Consider the following 26,020-nt stretch of genomic DNA (forward strand, 5'->3'; position numbering starts at 1 on the left):
GGCGTAGCACCCCATCACTCTCCTTCTTGGTCCAATAGCCCTTACACAGCCTGGAGGTGTGTTTGGGGTCATTGTCCTGTTGAAAAATAAATGATGGTCCAACTAAACGCAAACCGAATGGAATAACATGCCGCTGTAAGATGCTGTGGTAGCCATGCTGGTTCAATATGCCTTCAATTTTGAATAAATCCCCAACAGTGTCACCAGCAAAGCACCCCCACACCATCACACCTCCTCCTCCATGCTTCACGGTTGGAACCAGGTATGTAGAGTCCATCCGTTCACCTTTTCTGCGTCGCACAAAGACACGGTGGTTGGAACCAAAGATCTCAAATTTGGACTTATCAGACCAAAGCACAGATTTCCACTGGCCTAATGTCCATTCCTTGTGTTCTTTAGCCCAAACAAGTCTCTTCTGCTTGTTGTCTGTCCTTAGCAGTGGTTTCCTAGCAGCTATTCTACCATGAAGGCCTGCTGCACAAAGTCTCCTATTAACAGTTGTTGTAGAGATGTGTCTGCTGCTAGAACTCTGTGTGGCATTGACCTGGTCTCTAATCTGAGCTGCTGTTAACCTGCGATTTCTGAGGCTGGTGACTCGGAGAAACTTATCCTCAGAAGCAGAGGTGACTCTTTGTCTTCCTTTCCTGGGGCGGACCTCATGTGAGCAAGTTTCTTTGGAGCGCTTGATGGTTTTTGCAACTGCACTTGGGGACACTTTCAAAGTTTTCCCAATTTTTCGCACTGACTGACCTTCATTTCTTAAAGTAATGATGGCCACTCGTTTTTCTTTACTTACCTGCTTTTTTCTTGCCATAATACAAATTCTAACAGTCTATTCAGTAGGACTATCAGCTGTGTATCCACCAGACTTCTGCACAACACAACTGATGGTTCCAACCCCATTTATAAGGCAAGAAATCCCACTTATTAAACCTGACAGGGCACACCTGTGAAGTGAAAACCATTTCCGGTGACTACCTCTTGAAGCTCATCAAGAGAATGCCAAGAGTGTGCAAAGCAGTCATCAAAGCAAAAGGTGGCTACTTTGAAGAACCTAGAATATAAGATATATTTTCAGTTGTTTCACACTTTTTGTTAAGTATATAATTCCACATGTGTTAATTCATAGTTCTGATGACTTCAGTGTGAATGTACAATTTTCATAGTCGTGAAAATACAGAAAAATCTTTAAATGAGAAGGGGTGTCCAAACTTTTGGTCTGTACTGTATTTGCTGTGAATGCAATATAACATAACCTTAATTGATCTGGGCTGAGAAGAAAGAAAGAATTTAGAGGCAACTTATTGCATTCATATACTAAAAAAAACACAGGACTGAATTGTTTTAGTTGCCTGGACTAAATAAACACATATATACGGCTGACCAAAATAGGTATAATCTAGCAGCATATAAGCCACTAATGAGAAAAATATATGAATTGTAAATACGAGGGGTCCTGTAGATCTGCCCTTAAGCCCGTAGATCTGCCTTATATCCAGTAGATCTGCCTTATATCCTGTAGATCTGCCTTATAACCTGTAGCTCTGCCTTATATCCTGTAGATCTCCCTTATATCCTGTAGCTCTGCTTTATATTCTGTAGATCTGCCTTATATCCTGTAATTCTGCCTTATATCCTGTAGATCTGCCTTATATCATGTAGCTCTGCCTTATATCCTGTAGCTCTGCCTTATATCCTGTAGATCTGCCTTATATCCCGTAGATTTGCCTTATATCTCGTAGATCTACCTTATATCCCGTAGATCTGCCTTATATCCCGTAGATCTTCCTTATATCCCCATAGATCTGCCTTATATCCTGTAGATCTTCCTTATATCCTGTAGATCTTCCTTATATCCTGTAGATCTTCCTTATATCCCGTAGATCTGCCTTATATCCTGTAGATCTGCCTTATATCCAGTAGATCTGCCTTATATCCTGTAGATCTCCCTTATATCCTGTAGATCTCCCTTATATCCTGTAGATCTCCCTTATATCCCGTAGATCTCCCTTATATCCCGTAGATTTGCCTTATATCCCGTAGATCTGCCTTATATCCCGTAGATCTGCCTTATATCCTGTAGATCTGCCTTATATCCTGTAGATCTGCGTTATATTCTGTAGATCTGCCTTATATTCTGTAGATCTGCCTTATATTCTGTAGATCTGCCTTATATCCTGTATATCTGCCTTATATTATTATTATTATTATTATTTATTGTTATAGCGCCATTTATTCCATGGCGCTTTACATTATATCCTGTATATCTGCCGTATATTCTGTAGATCTGCCTTATATTCTGTAGATCTGCCTTATATCCTGTAGATCTGCCTTATATCCCATAGATCTGCCTTATATCCCGTAGATCTGCCTTATATTCTGTAGATCTGCCTTATATTCTGTAGATCTGCCTTATATCCCGTAGATCTGCCTTATATCCTGTAGATCTTCCTTATATCCCGTAGATCTGCCTTATATCCAGTAGATCTGCCTTATCCTGTAGATCTGCCTTATATCCTGTAGCTCTGCCTTATATCCTGTAGACCTTCCTTTTATCCTGTAGATCTGCCTTACATCCTGTAGATCTTCCTTATATCCTATAGATCTGCCTTATATCCTGCAGCTCTTCCTTATATCCCGTAGATCTGCCTTATCCTGTAGATCTGCCTTATATCCTGTAGACCTTCCTTTTATCCTATAGATCTGCCTTATATCCTGTAGATCTTCCTTATATCCCATAGATCTTCCTTATATCCTGTAGATCTTCCTTATATCCTGTAGATCTTCCTTATATCCCGTAGATCTGCCTTATATCCTGTAGATCTGCCTTATATCCAGTAGATCTGCCTTATATCCTGTAGATCTCCCTTATATCCTGTAGATCTCCCTTATATCCTGTAGATCTCCCTTATATCCCGTAGATCTGCCTTATATCCCGTAGATCTGCCTTATATCCTGTAGATCTGCCTTATATCCAGTAGATCTGCGTTATATTCTGTAGATCTGCCTTATATTCTGTAGATCTGCCTTATATTCTGTAGATCTGCCTTATATCCTGTATATCTGCCTTATATTATTATTATTTATTGTTATAGCGCCATTTATTCCATGGCGCTTTACATTATATCCTGTATATCTGCCGTATATTCTGTAGATCTGCCTTATATTCTGTAGATCTGCCTTATATCCTGTAGATCTGCCTTATATCCCATAGATCTGCCTTATATCCCGTAGATCTGCCTTATATTCTGTAGATCTGCCTTATATTCTGTAGATCTGCCTTATATCCCGTAGATCTGCCTTATATCCTGTAGATCTTCCTTATATCCCGTAGATCTGCCTTATATCCAGTAGATCTGCCTTATCCTGTAGATCTGCCTTATATCCTGTAGCTCTGCCTTATATCCTGTAGACCTTCCTTTATCCTGTAGATCTGCCTTACATCCTGTAGATCTTCCTTATATCCTATAGATCTGCCTTATATCCTGCAGCTCTTCCTTATATCCCGTAGATCTGCCTTATCCTGTAGATCTGCCTTATATCCTGTAGACCTTCCTTTTATCCTATAGATCTGCCTTATATCCTGTAGATCTTCCTTATATCCCATAGATCTGCCTTATATCCTGTAGATCTTCCTTATATCCCGTAGATCTGCCTTATATCCAGTAGATCTGCCTTATATCCTGTAGATCTTCCTTATATCCTGTAGATCTGCCTTATACTAAGGGCTATAATAATCATGCCCATTTGTTAGCTGCAATAAAATCCCAGCAGCATATAAATATAAATGGCTAAAAAGAACAATGAAAAACGTTTTATTGCAATTTCCATCATATTCCAGTGGTTTTGGAGAGAAAAGTAAACATTAGTATCTAAAAAGCACGCAAGTAAGGCATTTTAGTGTCCCTGGCACCACAGAGCTGTGTACTGTATTCCGCCTGGATCAGTCTGGGGAAACTTTCCGCCTCCAGTTGGCTGATGTGGGAAATACAGACTGTACATGTTGGTTTTCGGCAAATTTCCATAAAAACTGTACATTCTGCTCCTTCAAACTGTACTCATAAAAGGACCATTATATGTATTCCTTGTTTTGGCAATAACAGTGCGCAAATGGGACAAGAACAAAAATTAGAAAAGGGAGTCCTCGCGCCAACTGCATGCTCATATTCCCTCGTATAGCAAAAATAAAGGGGGGGGGGGTTATTATTTACACACAGTAATGCGTAAAATTCCTCCATATAATACATGCTGAGCAATTAGTAAAGCAGTCTGTGTTTTATGTACCTTTTGCAATCTGTAAAACTATGTATTAAACTAGAACATAAAAGAACAGGGGAGATTTATCAAAACTGTTTCAAAGAAGAACTAGCTTTGTTGCTCATAGCAACCAATCAAAACACAGCTTTCATTTCACCAGAGCTATTTAAAAACTGAAAGCTGAGCTCTGATTGGTATCCAATATGTAGAGTGAGTCAGAAAACCGGCACCTGTGCTTTCATTAATTGCTCCGTTATGCAGGACTAAGCACCTATCCCGTATAGACCGGGTGCATTAACTTCTATGTAAGGTATGAAAGTCCATGTAAAATATCAAAAAAGATAGAAGGCACTCACTGGTACTTATAAAACTTGCTTCTTTATTGTTGCATTAAAATCACTACAAGCTGGGGGATACACGTGTAACCCATGTACCAACGACGTCAGTTTCGCGCCTATTGAGCTCTGATTGGTTGCTATGGGTAATAAAGTGTTGTTGTTTTTTATCACAATTTTGATAAATATGGCCTAATATTGTGGTTGTCCAGATTCAAGAATGTTTAGAAAGATGCCGCAACTCATTATGCCGAGCTGCAGTTATCCAAATTATTATGCAAATAATATTTTCTCAGATTTTCCCAAATTACCTATATGAATTGCAGTCATTGTAATTTTCCAGTCAAATAACTATTAGAGTACAATTGAAAGGTTTTTGTACAAACTGCCTATGATAACAGTGTATTTTAAAAAAATAAAAAACTCAAACTGCACTCAAAATGCATGTTCCAAATTATTATGCACAGCAGAGTTTTCAACCTTTTCATTTTAATAAAGAACAAAAAAATTGTCATTTTTGAAATTATAAGCATTAGCAGGTTATTACAAACTGAAATCAAACAGTTTTCAACTCAAAACTTTATTCTAGGTGATGTTACATTTGCACATAGGACCCCTTGTTCGAAAGGAGCTTCTGAACTCTCTCGTCCATTGAATTTGTCAGGTTTTGGATGGTTTCTGCTTCAATTGTTTTGCATGAGGACAGAATACCCTCCCAGAGCTGTTGCTTAGATGTGAACTGCCTCCCGCCATCATAGACACTCCTTTTGATGATGCTCCAGAGGTTCCCAATGGGGTTGAGGTCAGGGGAGCATGGGGGTCACACCATAAGTTTGTCCCCTTTTATGCCCATAGCAGCCAGAGATGCAGATGTGTTATGTGCAGCATGAGACGGTGCATTATCATGCATGAAAATGATCTTGCTGCGGAATGCACGGTTCTTCTTCTTGAACCATGGAAGGAAGTGCTGTTTGAGAAACTCAACTTACATTATGGAGTTCATCTTTACCCCTTCAGGGATCCTAAAAGGGCCGACAATCTCTCTCCCCATGATTCCAGCCCAAAACATTACTCCACCTCCTCCTTGTTAGCGCCGTAGCCGTGTTTGCATGGGGTGTCCATCAACCAGCCATCCTCCACTCCATCCATCTGGACCATCGAGATCATTTCATGCATGATAATGCCCCGTCTCATGCTGCACATAACACATCTGCATCTCTGGCTGCTATGGGCATAAAAGGGGACAAACTTATGGTGTGGCCCCCATGCTCCCCTGACCTCAACCTCATTGAGAACCTCTGGAGCATCATCAAAGGGAGTGTCTATGATGGCGGGAGGCAGTTCACATCTAAGCAACAGCTCTGGGAGGGTATTCTGTCCTCATGCAAAACAATTAAAGCAGAAACCATCCAAAACCTGACAAATTCAATGGACGAGAGAGTTCAGAAGCTCCTTTCGAACAAGGGGTCCTATGTGCAAATGTAACATCACCTAGAATAAAGTTTTGAGTTGAAAACTGTTTGATTTCAGTTTGTAATAACCTGCTAATGCTTATAATTTCAAAAATCACAATTTTTTTGTTCTTTATTAAAATGAAAAGGTTGAAAACTCTGCTGTGCATAATAATTTGGAACATGCATTTTGAGTGCAGTTTGAGTTTTTTATTGTCCGGCCTTAGGGTACAAGTCTGCTGTCACATTACGTGACTGCAGACTTGTGAATCCTCACATCGTACACACTGCGCGCTGTGAGGATTCTCCGGTGTGACCACAAGTATGTGATTTGCATATATGCTGTCACGTGCCGACTAGATGGGTGCAACTTCTGTCAATGCAAGTTGATTAAGGCCGAAACAGTCTAGTCGGAATGTGGCCGGAAGCATGGAAATCACATACTTGTAGTCACATGATCGCCCGGCACCGGAGAATCCTAACTGCGCGCAGTTCATGTGAGGATTCATAAATCTGCACATAGAGTCACTGCAGACTTATAGCCTAAGGCCGAACAACCCCTTTAAGCATAAATCTACACAAGGCAACCATGTAATATCTGGCGGCATTGAGTCCGCCGAAGTGAAATAGACTCTTTGCAGTAACATTCTGTTCTATCTCATAGACTCTAAGTGAGAGACTCCCTTCTTTAATGTCTGACAAATAGGGGAAAACAGAGCAAATGATGGTATAAAAGTCAAAACATTTATTCAACATGAGTAATAATAGTGAAACGGACAGAAAAAGAGGAAGGTCCACCAGAAGTCATCAACCCCATACTGTATACAGTAGTATGACAGGTGGATAGCATATGCAAATAATGATAATGAGGTACGTAACCCCCCCCGGTGGAAACCCATACAACCTACCCAAATGGGCAATAGTTACAGCAAGTGCTGAAGCAAACATATAAAAAAGGTTAGACGCTTTCACTCGCCCTTGAGAAAGCGTCATTGAGAACACACGAAACGCGCTTCGTGCTTATCTGTTCCATCACTCCCTCCTGGTCTGCCCCAGCCTCTAACCCCACCTTGATAAGGTTCTCCTCCACTGGTCTAACCTTTTTTACATGTTTGCTTCAGCACTTGCTGTGACTATTGGCCATTTGGGTAGGTTCAATATATTGTACAGTGGGTACGGAAAGTATTCAGACCCCTTAAATTTTTCACTCTTTGTTTCATTGGAGCCATTTGGTAAATTCTAAAAAGTTCATTTTTTTTCTCATTAAAGTACACTCTGCACCCCATCTTGACTGAAAAAAACAGAAATGTAGAAATTTTTCCAAATTTATTAAAAAAGAAAAACTGAAATATCACATAGTCATAAGTATTCAGACCCTTTGCTCAGTATTGAGTAGAAGCACCCTTTTGAGCTAGTACAGCCATGAGTCTTCTTGGGAATGATGCAACAAGGTTTTCACACCTGGATTTGGGGATCCTCTGCCATTCTTACTTGCAGATCCTCTCCAGTTCTGTCAGGTTGGATGGTGAACGTTGGTGGAGAACCATTTTCAGGTCCCTCCAGAGATGCTCAATCGGGTTTAGGTCAGGGCTCTGGCTGGGCCAGTCAAGAATGGTCACAGAGCTGTTCTGAAGCCACTCCTTTTGTTATTTTAGCTCTGTGCGTAGGGTTATTGTCTTGTTGGAAGGTGAACCTTCTGCCAAGTCTGAGGTCCAGAGCACTCTGGAAGAGGTTTTCATCCAGGATATCTCTGTACATGGCCGCATTCATGTTTCCTTCAATTGCAACCAGTTGTCCTGTCCCTGCAGCTGAAAAACACCCCCATAGCATGATGCTGCCACCACAATGTTTCACTGTTGGGATTGTATTGGGCAAGTAATGAGCAGTGCCTGGTTTTCTCTACACATACCGCTTAGAATTATCACCAAAAAGTTCTATCTTCGTCTCACCAGACCAGAGAATCGTATTTCTCATAGTCAGGGAGCCCTTCATGTGTTTTTGAGCAAACTCTATGTGGGCTTTCATATGTCTTGCACTGAGGAGAGGCTTCCGTTGGGCCACTCTGCCATAAAGGCCCGACTGGTGGAGTGCTGCAGTGATAGTTGACTTTGTGGAACTTTCTCCCATCTCCCTACTGCATCTCTGGAGCTCAGCCACAGTGATCTTGGGGTTCTTCTTTACCTCTCTCACCAAGGATCTTCTCCCACGATTGCTCAGTTTGGCTGGACGGCCAGGTCTAGGAAGACTTTTGGTGGTCCCAAACTTCTTCCATTTAAGGATTATGGAGGCCACTGTGCTCTTGGGAACCTTGAGTAATGCATAAATTCTTTTGTAACCTTGGCCAGATCTGTGCCTTGCCACAATTCTGTCTCTGAGCTCCTTGGGCAGTTCCTTTGAGCTCAAGATTCTCATTTGGTCTGACATGCACTGAGTTGTGAGGTCTTATATAGACAGGTGTGTGCCTTTCCAAATCAAGTCCTATCAGTTTAATTAAACACAGCTGGACTCCAATGAAGGAGTAGAACCATCTCAATGCGGATCACAATGAAATAGACAGCATGTGACTTAAATATGAGTGTCTGAGCAAAGGGTCTGAATACTTATAACCATGTGATATTTAAGTTTTTCTTTTTCAATAAATTTGCAAAAAAATCTATATTTCTGTTGTTTTTTTTTCAGTCAAGATGGGGTGCAGAGTGTACTAAAATGAACTTTTTAGAATTTACCAAATGGCTGAAATGAAACAAAGAGTGAAAAATTTAAAGGGTTCTGAATACTTCCGTACCCACTGTATATGGATTTACATCGGGGGGTTACTTACCTCATTATTATTACTTGAATACGCTGTCCATCTGTCATATTACTGTATATGGGGTTGATGGCATGTGGTAGACCTTCCTCTTTTTCTGTCTGTTTCACTATTTTTACTTATGTTGAATAAACTTTTGGACTTTTATACTATCATTTTCTCCGTTTTCTCCTATTTGTCAAATGTTTCTTATTGGAGTTGGTTTTGTTGGGTGATCCACGGCTAACTATCGGTGGCATGCCACACCTTCTGTTCCAAATAGGCGATTGGCAATTCCTGTATTTATAATTTCTTTAATGTCCGTATACCCAATTAAGAAGGAACATTCCCTGTAAGGGCTCAGTCAGACAACCATATAAATCGGACTGTGATCGGACCATGCATGGAATGGCCGATGGGTCTCCCGACCCAAGCGTGACAGCTTCATAGACAAATATGAAGCTGTCACGTACGTGTCAGGAGACCCACTGGCCACTCCATGTATTTTGGTCTGATCTTGGTCCGATTTATATGGTTGTCTGACTGCGCCCTAGCGGTGAGCCACTAATGATCACAATAGTACAAAATTTAACAGACACTACTATGCACATCCTAAGTTTTTGAAAATATAGATTTCTCACTATTATTACAGACTTCCTAACCGGACATTTCTCACTCTGCCGTCTCACTCTGCCATGTCCTAAACTGCACATCCATGCACTTTCTATTTCCTGTCACCTGCAAATTTTAAAGATTTCTACTCCCATGATCCATCCAAAATACTGATGCTTGTCTTCATCATATCCAGGTAGAAATTCTGTAAATTTAACCTTAGGGTATGCGCATACAACATCTTTTTCAGGCGGATTCTGCCTGGAACCTGGCTGAAAAGCTGTGCAAAAAATGAACATCATGCACAGCAATGTCAAAACAATATTGCTGTGCGTATGTTCTGCCTTTTGTTACTTCTTTAAAACCAATTCAGGGTTCTGAAACTGTAAAACAGTTAAAAGAAATGTCATGTTCATACTTCCTAGTGGAAGAATAGTTATTGTTTGAATTCCGATGTTTTGTCTAATCACACTTGGACCAAAGATACAGTCGTCTGCACGAACCCTTACTCTTTGATCCACTGAATTTGAACAGAAAAAAAATGACAACCTCTGTGGTTGTAATGGGGTTCACAGATTACTTGTCAGAGATACTGCTATTAGACTTTACACAATATAAAGATTTTTTTTTTCCAGTTGACTTTTGTACATTCTCCTGATATATTACTTCACTTACAGGAGTTATCCCAACTTAGTAATAATCTGTTAAAATGCAACAGTATCTTTGCTTGTAAAATCTTATTAACCGTTTTTGTTATTTTGTTATTTTTTTTTACAGATTGCCTGCACTCTGCCAAAAAGATATCCTTTGGAATGTGGGCTTGATATCATCTTGAAAATGAGTAAGTTTCACAAAAATTGTAATATATATTTTACGATGTAATAGTGTATAGAGCAGTGGTATTTTGGCTCTATACATGCACTCTGTAGCAGCCCCATTTTTGGGTTCAGCTCCCATTCACATGAATGAGACCTTCTAACTAGTGTTGAGCCACCCCCGTAGTGTTCGAGTTCGGTTCGGTTCGTCGAACACCCGTGTGTTCGCCGAACTGTTCGTCGAACTGTTCGTCGAACACCTTCGAACACCATTAAAACCAATGGCAGGCAAACAAAAACACATAGAAACACATAGAAAACACCTTCAAAGGTGTCCAAAAGCTGACAAACTGCTCAGAAGACATAACTAACACATGGAAAAGTGACAAGTACATATAGTCATGCGAAAATAAAAGAGGTGGAGGAGTAAAAGGAGGGGGAGACACAGATATAGGCATGTCATGCCCTTCTAAAATCCAAAAAGTGAGAAGCCGACACGGCCAGTCCGCTCCTGCCCGTGCCACCTCCGTGTCGCCGGGTTTGTGCCAGAGCCGCGGTGAACCCTGACGGCCAGCCCCCCTCTCCCAATACTGGTGCCTGTCCGCTGGTGGGTCGAGCGAGCCCCCTTGTGGTGGAGGCAGCTCTAAGCTTTTTAATTTAAATTGTCTCTCTAATTTGAATGAATACACTTTAAATCCATTTACAAGGATCTATTGGAGGGCAAGTCTCATGCCAGCAGCCGCGGTAATTCCAGCTCCAGTAGCGTCCACTAAAGCTGCTGCAGTTAAAAAGCTTTTATAAGGATCGAGCTCGGCTGTCCACCGCAAGGCATCCTACTGCCAGTCCCAGCCCCTATGCCTTGGGGTGCCTCCTGATGCTCTTCACTAAGTATCCCATGGTCCCGAAGCATTTCCTTTGAAAAAATTAAGTGTCTAAACTACAGGTGGTGCAGCTTGCTTAACAGCCGGGATAATCCGCTTACTAGCAGACACTGCTACTAGGCACAAAGTATTTCCTGGGCTAGATGCAGTTAAAAATTTGTAATTAGATACTCTCGTTGGATGCTGAGAAAGCATTCCATAGAGTCTCCTGGCACGCCATATATGATTCTCTTAAAAAGCTTGGGGTAGGGGTCTAGGGGACCCTTTTATAGCCAAAATCACGGCCCTGTATCGCAATACGTCACCTAGGCTGAAGATAAATGGAACTGTAGCACCCTGAGGGCTCGGTTGCTAAAGACGTATTGCACCTCACCCAGAGGTGTGATATCTCACTCTCAGGTAAGGATGGAGTGTGGATCAGGACCCGACACCTGCATGCATTACACCACATTGCCGTGGGGCAGGGCGACCAATATGCCCCTGAGATGGGCACGACAGTCCCTGTCCCTGGCTGGAGTGGGGGGAGGGAACACTGAGGAAGGGGAACCCTGTAGTGCAGGAGCAGGGAGGAAGCAGTTCCTGGGTGCATTGAGAAGGGAGTATAAAAGGTGGGCACCATCTTAGTTCAGTGCAGAGAAGTCTGAGCAGAAGTGGCAGGGAGCAGGGGCTCTGCATGAGCTCTGCTCCGGAGGCGGGCCTAGTAACAGAGGCCCAGGCCTGGAAGAGGGAGAAGGAAGGAAGAGGAGCGGAGAAGGCTCCAGGAACGAGGAATGAAGGGATCCCAGGGGTGCGGACGGGCGAGTCGCCACCGCACGCCCGAATCCACCTGCGTGGAGGGGTCAGGCCAAAGGGGGAGACCGGTCCCCGAACTAGTGGAGGCAGGAAACGACCCTCAGCTAGAAACCGGAGGCTCTGACATTTTATGTGGCGCAGCCCCTCGCTACACCCGCTAGGAAGGCACCACATAGGGTCAGGGAAACTGGCGCCAAGTTTACCAAGAGGAGGCCCGAGGCAGCCGGACAGAAGTGTTGGTAAGAAAGGCCAGACAAAGGACACACAAAGGGGGTCCTGTGAAGTGCTCCAAAGTTATCTGGGAGTTGTCTGAGCCCCTCACCTGGTGAGCACAGTACGACGTGGGCAGCCGTTACCTGCAGACGTGGTCTGGATAATAAGAACTGTGAGTAAAGGCCCTGAACTGCATCACTGACTCCGTGTCGTTACTGCTGCTGCCCTGCACCATCACCCCCATCCTCCGCATACACTGCCCTGAGGCTATACTCCTCCCGTGGGGAGTTATGCTACACTCTGCTGCACCCACAACACCAGCCTCAGTGGTCTGCCCTGTAGCGGCGGTTCACTCTGACCGCAATCCACGGGTGGCGTAGTCGGACATTTAAACATGAAAACCACATAAATAGTTCCGCCACTGGTTTGACCGCCCTGAGCCACGGAACTGGGTCGCCGCCACGAAGACTACAACCACCAGCATCCACCAAAAAGGGTCCGGCTCCGGGTGTCCCAAGGCCCAGGGGGTGCGTCAGAACATTTTCATCACCTTTCACAATCACCAATGGGACAAGGCAGTGATGTCCTCTGTCCCCTCTCTTATACATCCTAGTGACGGAGCACCTGCTCTCATCAATTCGCCATAACCCCAATATTAGGTGGATTGAGGTGGGAGGCACCGAGTACAAGTGCTCTCTATTTGCTGATGATGTCCTAGTATATATCACTCAATCACATATATCCATCCATGCTGTTATGGCTGAAATAGATCACTTTGTTACATGGTAAAATTTTAAAATCAATGCAGCGAAGTCTGAGGCCCTCGATGTCTCCCTCCCCAAATCCATATAGGATTCCATCCAGTCCAACTTTCCCTTTGCCTGGCCCTCACAGGGTATCAAATACTTAGGAATTCCTATTCATAGAGACCTCTCCCATCTATGTTATCTTAATTTTGGGCCCTTTATTGAACAACTCCATACAGACCACGGTTGGCAAGTTAGAACTGTAAGATTCACTACGTGAACCACTGGTGTTTTGTGGAAAAGCACATGTACACTGCGTTCCAAATTATTATACAAAAAGTGTTTAGGAGTGATAAGGGAAGAATTTGTTTGTTTGTCAGTTAAACTCATTGATGGTGATGTGTGTCAGGGCTCTTTATATCACTGTAAGCAATTGCAGACACCTGTGCTAATTAGTTTGGCAGGTGTGTCCAATGAAAGGCAAGACTACTTAAGAAGGCTCTCTCACATTATTAAGCAGCCTACATTTTCTGCCAAAATGGGAAAGAAAAAGGATGTGTCGGCTGCTGAGAAGCAACAAATTGTGGAGTGTTTAGGTCAAGGCATGACTACAATCAACATTGTGCGATGATCAGGATGAAGTGTCTTGGCAATCAAGAAGTATGTAGCTGATTCACAGTACACACGTGTGCGTGCTGATAAGGGCAAATTGAGGACTCTTTCCTACAGGCAATTACGTCAGGTTGAAAGAGCAGCGGCAAAAAAGCCTTGTCATAGCAGCAGACAAGTTTTTGAAGCTGCTTGTGCCTCCAACGTCCCCCGAACAACAAGATGCAGGGTCCTTCAGAGGTTTGCAGCTGTGCATGCGCCATCCTGTCGACCTCCTCTATCCACTTCACACAAGCAGAAACGGCTCCAGTGGGCCAAACATTACATGAAGACTGATTTCAAAACTGTTTTGTTCACGGATGAGTGCCGTGCAGCGCTCGATGGTCCAGATGGATGGAGTGGAGGATGGCTGGTTGATGGACACCCCACGCAAACACGGCTACAGCGCCAACAAGGAGGAGGTGGAGTAATGTTTTGGGCTGGAATCATGGGGAGAGAGATTGTCGGCCCCTTTAGGATCCCTGAAGGCGCTAAAGATGAACTCCATAATGTATGTGGATTTTCTCAAACAGCACTTCCTGCCATGGTTCAAGAAGAAGAACCGTGTATTTCACAGCAAGATCATTTTTCTGCATGATAATGCACCATCTCATGCTGCACATAACACATCTGCATCTCTGGCTGATATGGGCATAAAAGGGGACAAACTTATGGTGTGACCCCCATGCTCCCCTGACCTCTACCCCATTCAGAACCTTTGGAGCATCATTAAAAGGAGTGTCTATGATGGCGGGAGGCAGTTCACATCTAAGCAACAGCTCTGGGAGGGTATTCTGTCCTCATGCAAAACAATTGAAGCAGAAACCATCCAAAACCTGACAAATTCAATGGACGAGAGAGTTCAGAAGCTCCTTTCGAACAAGGGGTCCTATGTGAAAATGTAACATCACCTAGAATAAAGTTTTGAGTTGAAAACTGTTTGATTTCAGTTTCTAACAACCTGCTAATGCTTATAATTTCAAAAATGACCATTTTTTTGGTCTTTATTAAAATGAAAAGGTTGATCGAAAAGTTTGGGGGATCTAAGAGTGTGGCAACCCAGTAGTCATGATTACTTCAAATTCTGACAATATGAGGGTCATGCTGCAGGTAGTGCAGCAAGAAGGCACTTATGTGCCTTGCGCATCTCGGAGCCCCAAAATTATTTTCCGGGCTAGATGCAGCTAAAAATTATTTTTAATTTTAAATCTGGTGAAGCTTTAGTATAGATGGCCTAATAGGATCAGTGCTGCACACTGCTACAAAGCCCAAATTATTTTCCAGTCAAGATACAGATAAACATGATTAGTAATTTGAAAGCTTAAAACGGTTGGTAGGGTGATTTTAACCAATCATCAAGCTTTTACTCTCCCCAGGATGACACAGGGGTAGAAAAGTCGTTTCGGATCCATGATTTGTTCATCTTTATGAACGTGAGTCTGTCTACATTATCAGTGGAGAGCCGCGTGCGCTTATCTGTCAGCACACCACCAGCAGCGCTGAACACACGTTCAGACAGAACGCTGGCTGCGGGGCATGACAAGATCTCCAAGGCGTAAGTGGCTAGCTCCGGCCATTTATCCAGATTGGAAGCCCAAAAAGAGCAAGGGTCCAGTGACACAGTCGTGGCTTCAATGTTTACTTGGAGATACTCCTGTACCATCGTCTCTAGGCGTTGACTATGTGTCAGACTTCTTGTCTCCTGTGGCCTTGCAAAGGATGGGCTAAAAAAGTGGTGAAATGATTCCGCAAAATTGATGTTACCAGCAGATACTGTGGTTCTGTTACGGTTTGAGTGCTGAACACTTGACGGTCCCACGGTTGGCAAGTTGGAACTGTGAGATTCACTACGTGCACCACTGGTATTTTGTGGAAAAGCACATGTAAGATTCTGCAACAGTCTCTGCTGATACTCCTGCATGCGTGCATCCCTTTCTATGGCAGGAATAATTTCTGCAAATTTACTTTTGTACCGGGGATCTAACAGTGTGGCAACCCAGTAGTCAGGATTATTTCTAATTCTCACAATTCGAGGGTCATGTTGCAGGTAGTGCAGCAAGAAGGCACTCATGTGTGTTGCGCATCCAGGAGCACCAAGTCCCTGTTGTGTTGGTGGCGAGGTAACAATCATGCTTCCTTCCTCTGTCCTCTCCCCCCAACCTCGCACAACAGAAATGTGATCAAGGTCTCCCTCATCTGATGAGTCTTCCATCAGTTCGTCCTCCACTTCTTCCTGGGCTCCTGCACCTTCCTCACTAGTTTGGCTGCTACCATGCGCCCTGGTAAAACCATCTCCCCCACCCTCACATGCCTGCCGCCTTGGTGCTGCCGACCGTCTGGACCTTGCAGATGTTAGCCCTTCCGCATACAACTCCTCCTCCTCTACTTCCTCCACCTCCTCTTGTGCCACCACCTGACTCCGAATTCTGTTTAACATGTGCTCCAGCATGTAAATCACCGGAATAGTCATGCTGATAATGGCATCGTCAGCACTAAACATCTTCGTCGCCATTTCAAAACTGTGCAGAAGGGTGCATAGGTCCCTGATCTGAGACCACTCCTCCAGCGTGATTTGCCCCACCTCTGAATCTCGTTGGCCCAGGCTATACGTCAGAACGTATTGCACCAGGGCTTGTCGGTGCTGCCACAGTCGCTGCAACATGTGCAGAGTTGAATTCCACCGGGTAGGCACATCGCATTTTAGCCGGTGAAGTGGCAGGCCCAACGACTTCTGTAGAGATGTAAGTCGCTGAGCTGCGGGATGCGAACGGCGGAAGTGAGCACACAGCGACCGTGCCCTCTGCAGAAGGCCATCTAGTCTGGGATAGTGGGCTAAAAATTGCTGGACAACCAGGTTCAACACGTGAGCCATACAAGGCACGTGTGTGACATTGCCCCGGCGAAGGGCCGCACCCAGGTTTGCAGCATTGTCGCACACGGCCTTCCCTGGTTTCAGGTCCAGTGGAGACAACCATTCATGAAATTGGTTCTCCAGAGCTGACCACAACTCCTCAGCTGTGTGACTCACATTTCCCAGACATTTCAATGTAAAAACCGCCTGATGACGTTGAGCCCTACTGCCAGCATAGTAAGGAGGTGTGCAGGATCCCTTCTGCGCAGTTAGAAAGCTTGTGGCATGACCAGACAGGCTTTGGGTGCAGGTGGAAGACCGAGAGGAGGTTGAGGAGGCAGAAGCAGTGGAGGAACTTTGACATAAAGAGGATTGACGCACAACTCGTGGGGACGGCAAGACTTGGACAGCAGCCCCTTGTCCTGCTGTCACCATAGTTACCCAGTGCCCAGTCAGCGACATGTAACGCCCCTGTCCATGCCTACTCGTCCAAGTGTCTGTGGTGAAATGCACCCTGTCACACACAGAGTTTCTCAAAGAAGCGGTGATGTTGTGTGCGACATGCTGGTGGAGCGCAGGCACACCTTTCTTTGAGAAGTAGTGCCGACTGGGCATCTGGTACTGGGGCACTGCGACGGACATAAGGTCTCGAAAATCCTCTGTGTCCACCAGGCGGAAAGGCAGCATTTCTGTAGCCAAGAGCTTGCAGATGGTGAAATTCAACCTCTTAGCTTTCTCATGGCTAGGAGGAAATGGTCTTTTACTTGTCCACATCTGAGGGACCGAGGGCTGGCTATTGTGCTTAGACGGGGTTGATAAGGGTGTCCCCGGCAAACTGCCGGTCTGTGAGGAAGATGCAGGCGGACATGTTAGGTTGCCTTGATCCAAAGGTGGTGCTATCGATGTCGGACAGCGCTCAACACCAGCTGGTGTTACCACCTCCAAAGAAAATGATGACCTGCCAATCACGCTGGCTGTTGCGGGTAAAGAGGTGGCAGGTCTGCGCCCCAAAACAGGTGTGACTGCTGTCCCCCCAGTCACAGAGGATGAAGAGGCCGCGGATGCACAAGATATGGCAGACGGTGATTGGCCCGGCCGGCTAGGCCGCATTGTAGCACACTGAGCTTCCCACTGCAACTTATGCTTCATGTCCATGTGCCGGTTCATGCATGAAGTACTCAAACTATGTATTTTTTGGCCTCTACTTAGCTTTTGCTGACAAATGTTACAGATAACACGAGTTGGGTCATCTTTATCGATCTGAAAAAATGCCCAGGCTATGCAAGGCTTAGCACCCATGCGACCTGAAGAGCCACCACGACTTGTGGTGAGAGGCAGAGTTGTGTTTGAGGATGCAGTTGTTGACGTGCTTCCAGTACTACGTCTCTGTCCAGGAAGGCGCAACCTGACCTCGTCGTCACTAGCATCTTCCTCCACCTCCTCTGCTGACCTCATCTCTTGGCTGACTGTGGGTTGACAGTAAGTGGGATCTCCGACCTCATCATCATCACCCTGTGCGTTATCACACCCGTCGTCCTCAGAGCCAACCTGTTCCTGCCCTGAAAAAAACTAAAGTTGTCGCTCCAATCAGGTATTTGAGTCTTATCATCGTCTTCCTCATTGTCTCCACCAACAGGAGTTACAGTTTGGGAATGAGGGTCTACATTATGGTCAGAACCTTCTGCGTCTGGTCCTGGATCCGACTCATAAAGATTCTGGGCATCAGTGCAGATCATTTCCTCGTCTGGATTCACAGAAGCGCTGGAGTCGACCTCTGATTCCCAGGCTATAGTATGAGTAAACAGCTCTGCAGACTCAACCATCTGTTCTACCTCACACTCAGACGGGCAGCTGGAGATTTGGGAGCTGTGAGGAAGCAAGTGCGATTTGGGTGACACCTTTGAGGACTGGAGTATTTGTGATGTTGAAGTTGATGTGGAGGAGAGCCCACTTAAAGGAGCACTTGATATCCGTTGAAGCACCTGCTGTTTTTGTGCCTCATCTGGAATTTGTAGCGATTGGCGTGGCCGTAAGAAAGGGATCTTATCACATTGTCCGCTAAAAGAAGTAGACATTTTAGTTTGGCTGGAAGATGGTCTTTCTTCTGCACCTACCCCACGGACACAACCTTTTTTCCCCTTCCCAACACGCCTATTCCCCTTTCCACCAGCAGCAGGCCTTTTTCCACTCATTTTGGTGGTTAACTAATTCACAACTCTGGAGTTGTTTGCACAAAAAACAATGGATGGTAACCGAGCAGAGCTGAGTGGCCAAACTGTGGTATTAGGCCAAAACTATTGGCTGGGTTAGATGCAGAAAAAAATTATTTTTAATTTGCAACCTGATGGAGGTCAGTATAGATGGACTAATAGACCAAGTCCCACACACCGCTAGAAGCCCAAATATTTTTTCAGAGCTAGATGCAGAAAATTTTTTTATTCAATTTGCAACCTGATGGAGGTCAGTATAGATGGACTAATAGACCAAATCCCACACACTGCTAGAAGCCCAAATATTTTTTCAGAGCTAGATGCAGAAAAAAATTATTTTTAATTTGCAACCTGATGGAGGTCAGTATAGATGGACTAATAGACCAAGTCCCACACACTGCTAGAAGCCCAAATATTTTTTCAGAGCTAAATGAAGAAAAAAATTATTTTTAATTTGCAACCTGATGGAGGTCAGTATAGATGGACTAATAGACCAAGTCCCACACACCGCTAGAAGCCCAAATATTTTTTCAGAGCTAGATGCAGAAAAAAATTATATCCAGTTTGCAACCTGATGGAGGTCAGTATAGATGGACTAATAGAATGATGCTATGCCCAAAAGATTTTACTTCACTAGGTGCAGTAAAAAAATTGGTATTCTATACACAGGTGTTATATCTTGCAACACAGATAGGCTACTCCACTGACTAACACACTCTGCAATAGGCCAAAAAGGATTAGCTTTGCTAGATTCAGCCAAATGCTGTGAAAAAAACTTGCACAGCACTGGCACAGACCTGCCTGGCAAAAACTGATAGGAACTCATGTAACCTAGTCCTGAAAAGGACTCCAATTACAATTAGTCTTTACTCCCACAACCTATCTATTTAAGAGCACAGACCTCCCTGATAAAAGTCGTAGGAAATGCTGTAACCTAGTCCTTAAAAGGACTGCAATCACAACTATTCCCTACTCCCAAGCTATCTGTATATTTGTGCGAAAATTGGCTTGAAATTAACAAGGTATAGCACACACAGCAACAGCGGTGCCGTCTAACATGCAGCTGCAGCAGTGAGAAAATGGTGGCGACGGGGAAAATGGCTTGGTCTTATAGGGCAAGGACATGTGACATACACTGCCAATCACACATGCCCTTGCTTGTGTGAAAAAAAGCACTTCGCTCCGTGTGTGCGCTGCTGATAGGCTGACAGATTGCACCTCCCCACTGCAAATGCGGGAAAGAGAAAAAAAAATGGAGATCTTCATTGTTCCTGCAGAGATCCATCCCCTGCCCCTCCCCCCGCCCCGCTGTACACTCAAACTGCGTATTAACATTAATTTTCATCATTACTGAGAAAAAATCCAGTTATGATTTTGGTGCACGAACAGTTATCGAACATAACCTCGAACAGCCGAATTTTTCTCAAATTGTTCGTGTTCGCCGACCGGCTCGAACACCGCCCAAAACAGCTCGAATTTGAGATTGGCAAACAGTTCGAGTAGAACAACGCTCATCTCTACTTCTAACAGCTAAACAGTGGGGCTGCCAGGTGTTGGACCTCCACCGATTTGATATTGAAACAGTAGTGCCCTTCTTTCTAAAAAAAAATTATGTTGTAAATTTAGTCAATTGCACTCACCTGAAGTACCCATAGTGCTACTGATCAAAGCTCCATAAAGCTGGCCATATACATTAAAGGGGTTCTCCGGGACTATTTTTTTTTTTTACTATGGGCCTAAGAACTAAGTTGCTACCTACCTGCCTGTTGTGCCCGACGCCAATCTCCTACCAGCGAGACTGCAGCTTCTGCTGACGCCACATCGACAGAGCAGCGGCTTTCCTTCCTCTCTGTTGATGGGGCATGACTGCGGATGTCATGCTGATTGACAGAGAGCTCCCCGCTGCTTAGCTGCAGAAAGCCAGCTGTCAGTCAGCATGACATCGGCGGTCACGCCCCGTCAACAGAGCAGAGCGGAAGACAAAGAGCTGCTCTGTTAACATGGAGCAGCTGAATCGCTGGCAGGAGCAGTCAATGACCACTTTATGTTCCCACGCCGGGTAGAACAGGCAGGTAGTTCGCACTTGGCAACTACCTGCTTGTTAGTTTTTAAGCCCATAGTAAAAAAAAAAAAGTGTCCTAGATAAGCCCTTTAGGGTATGTACCCACGTTCAGGATTTGCTGTGGTTTTGACCCTGCAGAATTTCTGCACCATTTCCGCACCTATTGTGCAAATTAGCAGACTTGCATTTTCATTTTTTTCACATGCGTATTTTCCTCATTGATGCAAATCTATGAGGAAAATCCGCATGCGTACCTGCAAGAGAAATTGACATGCTGCGAATCTTAAAGACGCACCGCACGTCAGTGTCCTCGGGTGATCCGCAGCTGCACATAGACGCATAGTGGACATGGGATATCTAGAAATCCCATCCACTATGCTGTAATATCTGGCCGCTGTGTTTTTGATGCTGCATAAATACGCAGCGTCAAAACCGCTGCAAATTCTGAACGTGGGAACATAGCCTTAATGTTTTCTGACCCTGCTACATTCAGCATGACTGGCTGACCAGTTAATGTTTATCCCAGCTTTCCCCCAATCACATGCTAGGATCACGCTGTGATTCAAAATGACCGATCTTTATAATCTCAAGCGAGATAATATCCTGCGAGAAATAAAAGAATATTGGGTATTGTTCTAAACAACTGCAGTCTTAATTAGAGAATGTTCATGCAGAGTTTAAGCCAATCAAAAAAACTCAGTGTGAACATGAACTAAGGCCGGTTTGACATTTTGACATGTCTGTTTTTTTTTTATTTTTTACATTTGCGGAAAACTAAATTATTTTCAACAGTATGTTGGATCAAAATTACCGCTGTGTTTGGTCCATTTGTCAATTTTTGCCATAATTTTCTCATTTACAAAAAATCAGATGTGTGGTTTTGGCCTTAGGAATATTCCTTTTCCATTTTCTAGTAAAGTTAACAATGCGTAGAATAAATCTGTGAAATTATATAACTACTTTGGCATGAGGAAAGGGTCAAGAAGATGTAACATGAGTACAAATTGTTATTATTATGAAGGTTTTTATTAAAGTGTATAATGATGAATGGTTTTAGCCATTGAAGAATACATCTAGGTGCCGGTCTGTGCTATTTTTTGTCTTCCTTTTGGCTTACAACATGTATCTTTAGAGAATGGTTTACTTTTGAGTTTCCGCACATTTTGTTGGTATCATGTCAAGCTTGTTGTTTGCTTGAAAACAAAATTCCAAGGGTCTGTCTTGCATTTACACAGAATGCAGAGTTGAGATTAATTGCTATGCAAAACTGTAATGGGACTAGGCTCTTACTGCAACACTTTCTTTGCCCTGGCCAATATTTGTTGTGATTTCCGTGAAAATGTTAATGGTTAACCCAGCCTGGACTACAGCAAAACATCTTTCACTGACTCCCGGTCCAGCGCTGTTATACCAGTGTCAACACTGGCTCTCCTGGGGCTTGTGTGACATTGGTATGTCACGTGATCCCTGCTATCGCTTCACTATCCTTTTCTTCAGACGTAACTGACATCCGGAGGGAGTGAGTGCGGCAGCTGCTCTCTCACTTCCTCCAGCTTTCTGATGTGTTTGAAGGAGAGGGGAGTGAAGCAGTCGCTTACTGGCCACAGAGATCGCGTGACATGATGTCATCTGAGCCCCAAGAGAGCCAGCACTCGACACCAGAGGCGAGTGTAGCTGCTATTATTTTGCTTGGAGGAGAGACATAGTAATTGAGAAGGGGTTCTCCAAGGACTGGACAACCCCATTAATATCAGGATTATTCCACCAATCTTATGTGGATTTTCAAAGTGAATTCACCAGCCTCAGCAGGTCCAGAAGCTTTATCTAATAATGTTTGCAGTTTGCATTATGAAATCTGGTTACAGATCCCCTTTAACCAAATTATTGTTATTACTCCTGTCGTACAGAGATTACCCTTTGAATCTCCTGCCGATTTTGAGGTCCCAATAAATATGGAAAGGGATCATGTTCCATCCATCAGTTAGCTAACTGCCGCAGCCACTGCACTTCTGCAACGAATCTCTGGTCTCAGTAATGATGTGACTTAATACACAAATGACCACTGAGGTCAGTGATTGGCTGCAGCGGTCATACAACTGATGTATCGGATTTCATCACTTCCCATGCTTGCACGGATCACTGAAGCGGTGAGTGATTTAAGGGGTAAGTAGTGCTTATTTTTTATCTTATAACATTCCCTTCTATAGGTGAAAAATCTACACATCAGAAAACCCATTTGACAATCAGCAATGTTAAAGAGGACTGCCATACATACATACATATTATGTATTTATGAGGTTAGGTGATTGTCATTCTTGTGCAGGTGATCCCAATTCTTTCTTGCATACTACTTTTCTAGTTTTTCATGTATCCATTCATAGTATGTTTTTTGGTAGTTTCTTTGTTATAAAAACGTGACGTGTGAATGTACCCTAAGACTTTCCAGATGAGGTTAGAGTTAAGGATGTATCCATGACCTCAATGTTGTAAATAAGAACCCGGACGAAGACGAAAAATAATAAAAATTGCTGCTTGTATGTTTAGAGCCCATGCCCATCTTATACCGTGTGTGTCTTCAGCCCCATCAACCCCTTTGAGAATAAAAAAACAGAGTGCGAGCAAGACCCTCTCGTCCGACATCAGTCTGTGATCTCACAAACGCTCTTCTGGATGAACAGGCAAAAATGACTACAGACACCTCCAATATACTGTAGAAAGTCTTCCCAGAAGAATGGAAGCTGTTATAGCCGCAATAAAAGGACCAACTCCATGGGATTTCATAAAAGCTCCTATAGTTATAATATATAGGTGTCCCAACACTTTTGTCCATAACATTTATATTGTGTTAAAGGGGTTTTCCATATGTAAATACATAACAGTTTTAGAAGGCTATCTTCAAATTTTACTTTAGAGAATTTGTTTGTTTTTCTGTTCTAGGGGATGAACCTGTGAAATGATGAACCAAAGTAATATTTGATTAAAGGTAATCGGTCACCAGGTTTTCCCAATATAATCTAAGGCCACCACCTTTAACGCCTCCTAGAAATCTGTTTTTAAGCCTTCAACCCCCTCTGCACATCCAAAAAATACCTTTTATAATCTCCCCATATGACACGGTATGGTCCAATGGGCATCGCTGGACTTGCTCGGAGCCTCCTCTATCCCCGCAATCGTCATCCTCCTGCCCTGCTTCATGTGGATGATGCGTCCTACGTCATCCACATAGTGTTTGCCCCCATGCCGCCATAATTCACTCTCCTCTCCCGGCATGCCCATTACAGAGAAAAGTATGGGCATGCCGGGAGAGAGCAAAGTGTGCCAATGATCCGGAAGTAAAGCTGGCGCAAGCATTACAGTACTTTGCTCTGCTCTCAGCAGGGCAGGGCGCAGTACACATGCGCAGGAGCGAGATTGGTGGCACTGTGCGGATGACATTGGACTCGTCATGCACATGGAGCAGGGATGAGGACAGTGATTGCTGGGATAGAGGACGTCACAAGCAAGACCAGCGACGTCCATCGGACAAGACCACGCCGTATGGGGGGATTATAAAAGGTATTTTTTGGGTAAGTGCAGTGGTTTGTGAACTGATATACAGGTCACTAGACTGCAGTAAAAGAGGCATTAAAGGTGGTGGCCTTAGTTTATATTGGGAAAACCTGGTGACAGGTTCCAATATCATAAGTCTGAAGGGTAAAAAGCCTGAACTCCAGACTGATGCATTTCTATAAATTTCTAGAGAGAATTGATGCATTGTGCATATTGTATATATTTGTGTTCAATAATTTCTTATCTGAGAGCAGGACCACCTCCTATGTACCGGTTTGCAGCCTGTGAATGAACACAAGATCCTTCCTTTTCACTGACAACAAACTGATCTTCTAAATGAAGAACAAAATATATTAGAAACGCTCAGAACTTTTCATTTATGCAGCGATTACAGTTTATTTACACGAGCCTGGACCATTCCTTAAAGTGGAATGTGATCTGCAGAATGTTACGTTATTTCTAAAGTCACCATCAATCTAGATAAGAGCCTTTTTAGCAAAGGGGATAGTTCTTTGTGTTCCTGGATATATGGAAACAGCTAAGGGGTCATTTTCTTAGAGTAGATCTGGTTAGTATAATTCAGGAGAAGTTTGTGGTTTTGTTAGTCAGGAAAAAAAACAATTAGTAGACCTCTTCTCAGTGTCCCTAAGGAAATTGATGATGTTCTCATTTTTGCCTACGCAGTAGTTATAGGATTAGCTCACTTAAACATAGAAAAAATGTATTCTGTGTATACTGTAAATGTATACTGATAGGAAAACAAGACTTTTTCAGTAGTCACGTATAAGCAACACCAGTGGCCTCCTGTACTTTTTTGAGATATACCATTGAATAAGTTTGGTCCCAAGTCTTATTATTTTTTCATATCAATTCAACATGAGAAAACAATCACAGCATGCTGCGAGTGCCTCCGATATTCAGATCACACACAACCATACAAATCTATGGTTCGCGTGAAACATCGGACTGCAATCGGATTTTATCCAAGTGCAGTCCGATAATCGCGCACAGAGACAATGGAGAAGATGGAAAAATTACGTTTTCCATCTTCTCCAAACTTGTGCTGCTATTATCTCATATGAGAGAATCGGATCACAGTAAGGTGACACTCTGATCAAACTCCGACAGTGTTTGAGCCAAGTGTTATTAGCATAATCCCTTGGGATCAATAAAGTGTATCATTAAATCGGCCCAGTTCTCTTGCATGAGAGAATATACGCCAGTGTGAGCGAACCCTTAAACTGTATCACACAACATTTTTGCCTTAAGCAGATTGTGTGGGTTACTAAACGACCCCATGTAGGGCGACCACGCAACTCTCCCCGACAGATGATGTCAGGAGTGAAATGAATTCCTTGTCTTACATTTACAACAACCCAGGAGATAAGCCACCTCCAGAAACATCTGCCAGTAACCAAGCCGGACATGCATGTGAATGTGAATGAAGGAGCCAGGAGAAATAAAGTACTGTGCAAAAGTTTTAAGCAGGTGTGTAAAATATGTTGCCAAGTAAGAAAGCTTTCAAAAATAGCAGCGTTAATAGTTTATTTTTATCAATTAACAAAATGCAAAGGGAATGAACAAAAACAAAATCTAAATCAAGTTAATATTTGGTGTGACCACTTAACCTTCGAAACACCATCAACACTTACTTGTACAAAGTCATGGCTTTTGTAGGATTATAGCGAGGTGTTTGAGTAACCAATTATACCAAACAGGTGATAATGATCATCATTTTCATGTGTAGGTTGAAACACAGTCATTAACTGAAAGAGAAACAATTGTGTATGAGTCTTTAAACTGGGTGAGG

General features: G+C 43.6%; 1 protein-coding gene across 3 annotated transcripts in view; it reads left to right on the top strand.

Annotated features, from left to right (window-relative positions):
* LOC141265107 (mitogen-activated protein kinase kinase kinase 3-like) overlaps positions 1 to 26,020 on the top strand; it is a 165,260-nt gene that overhangs the window by 59,833 nt on the left and 79,407 nt on the right. For all 3 annotated transcript variants that reach the window (XM_073677762.1, XM_073677763.1, XM_073677764.1), the window contains exon 2: positions 10,221 to 10,284. In XM_073677762.1, coding sequence (XP_073533863.1) covers positions 10,221 to 10,284 — 64 coding nt within the window. The remainder of the gene's footprint in view (positions 1 to 10,220; positions 10,285 to 26,020) is intronic.

Source organism: Phyllobates terribilis, unplaced genomic scaffold, assembly GCF_046119375.1.
Source record: "Phyllobates terribilis strain yellow unplaced genomic scaffold, ASM4611937v1 Scaffold_4__5_contigs__length_816908805, whole genome shotgun sequence".
Taxonomy (NCBI): Eukaryota; Metazoa; Chordata; class Amphibia; order Anura; family Dendrobatidae; genus Phyllobates; species Phyllobates terribilis.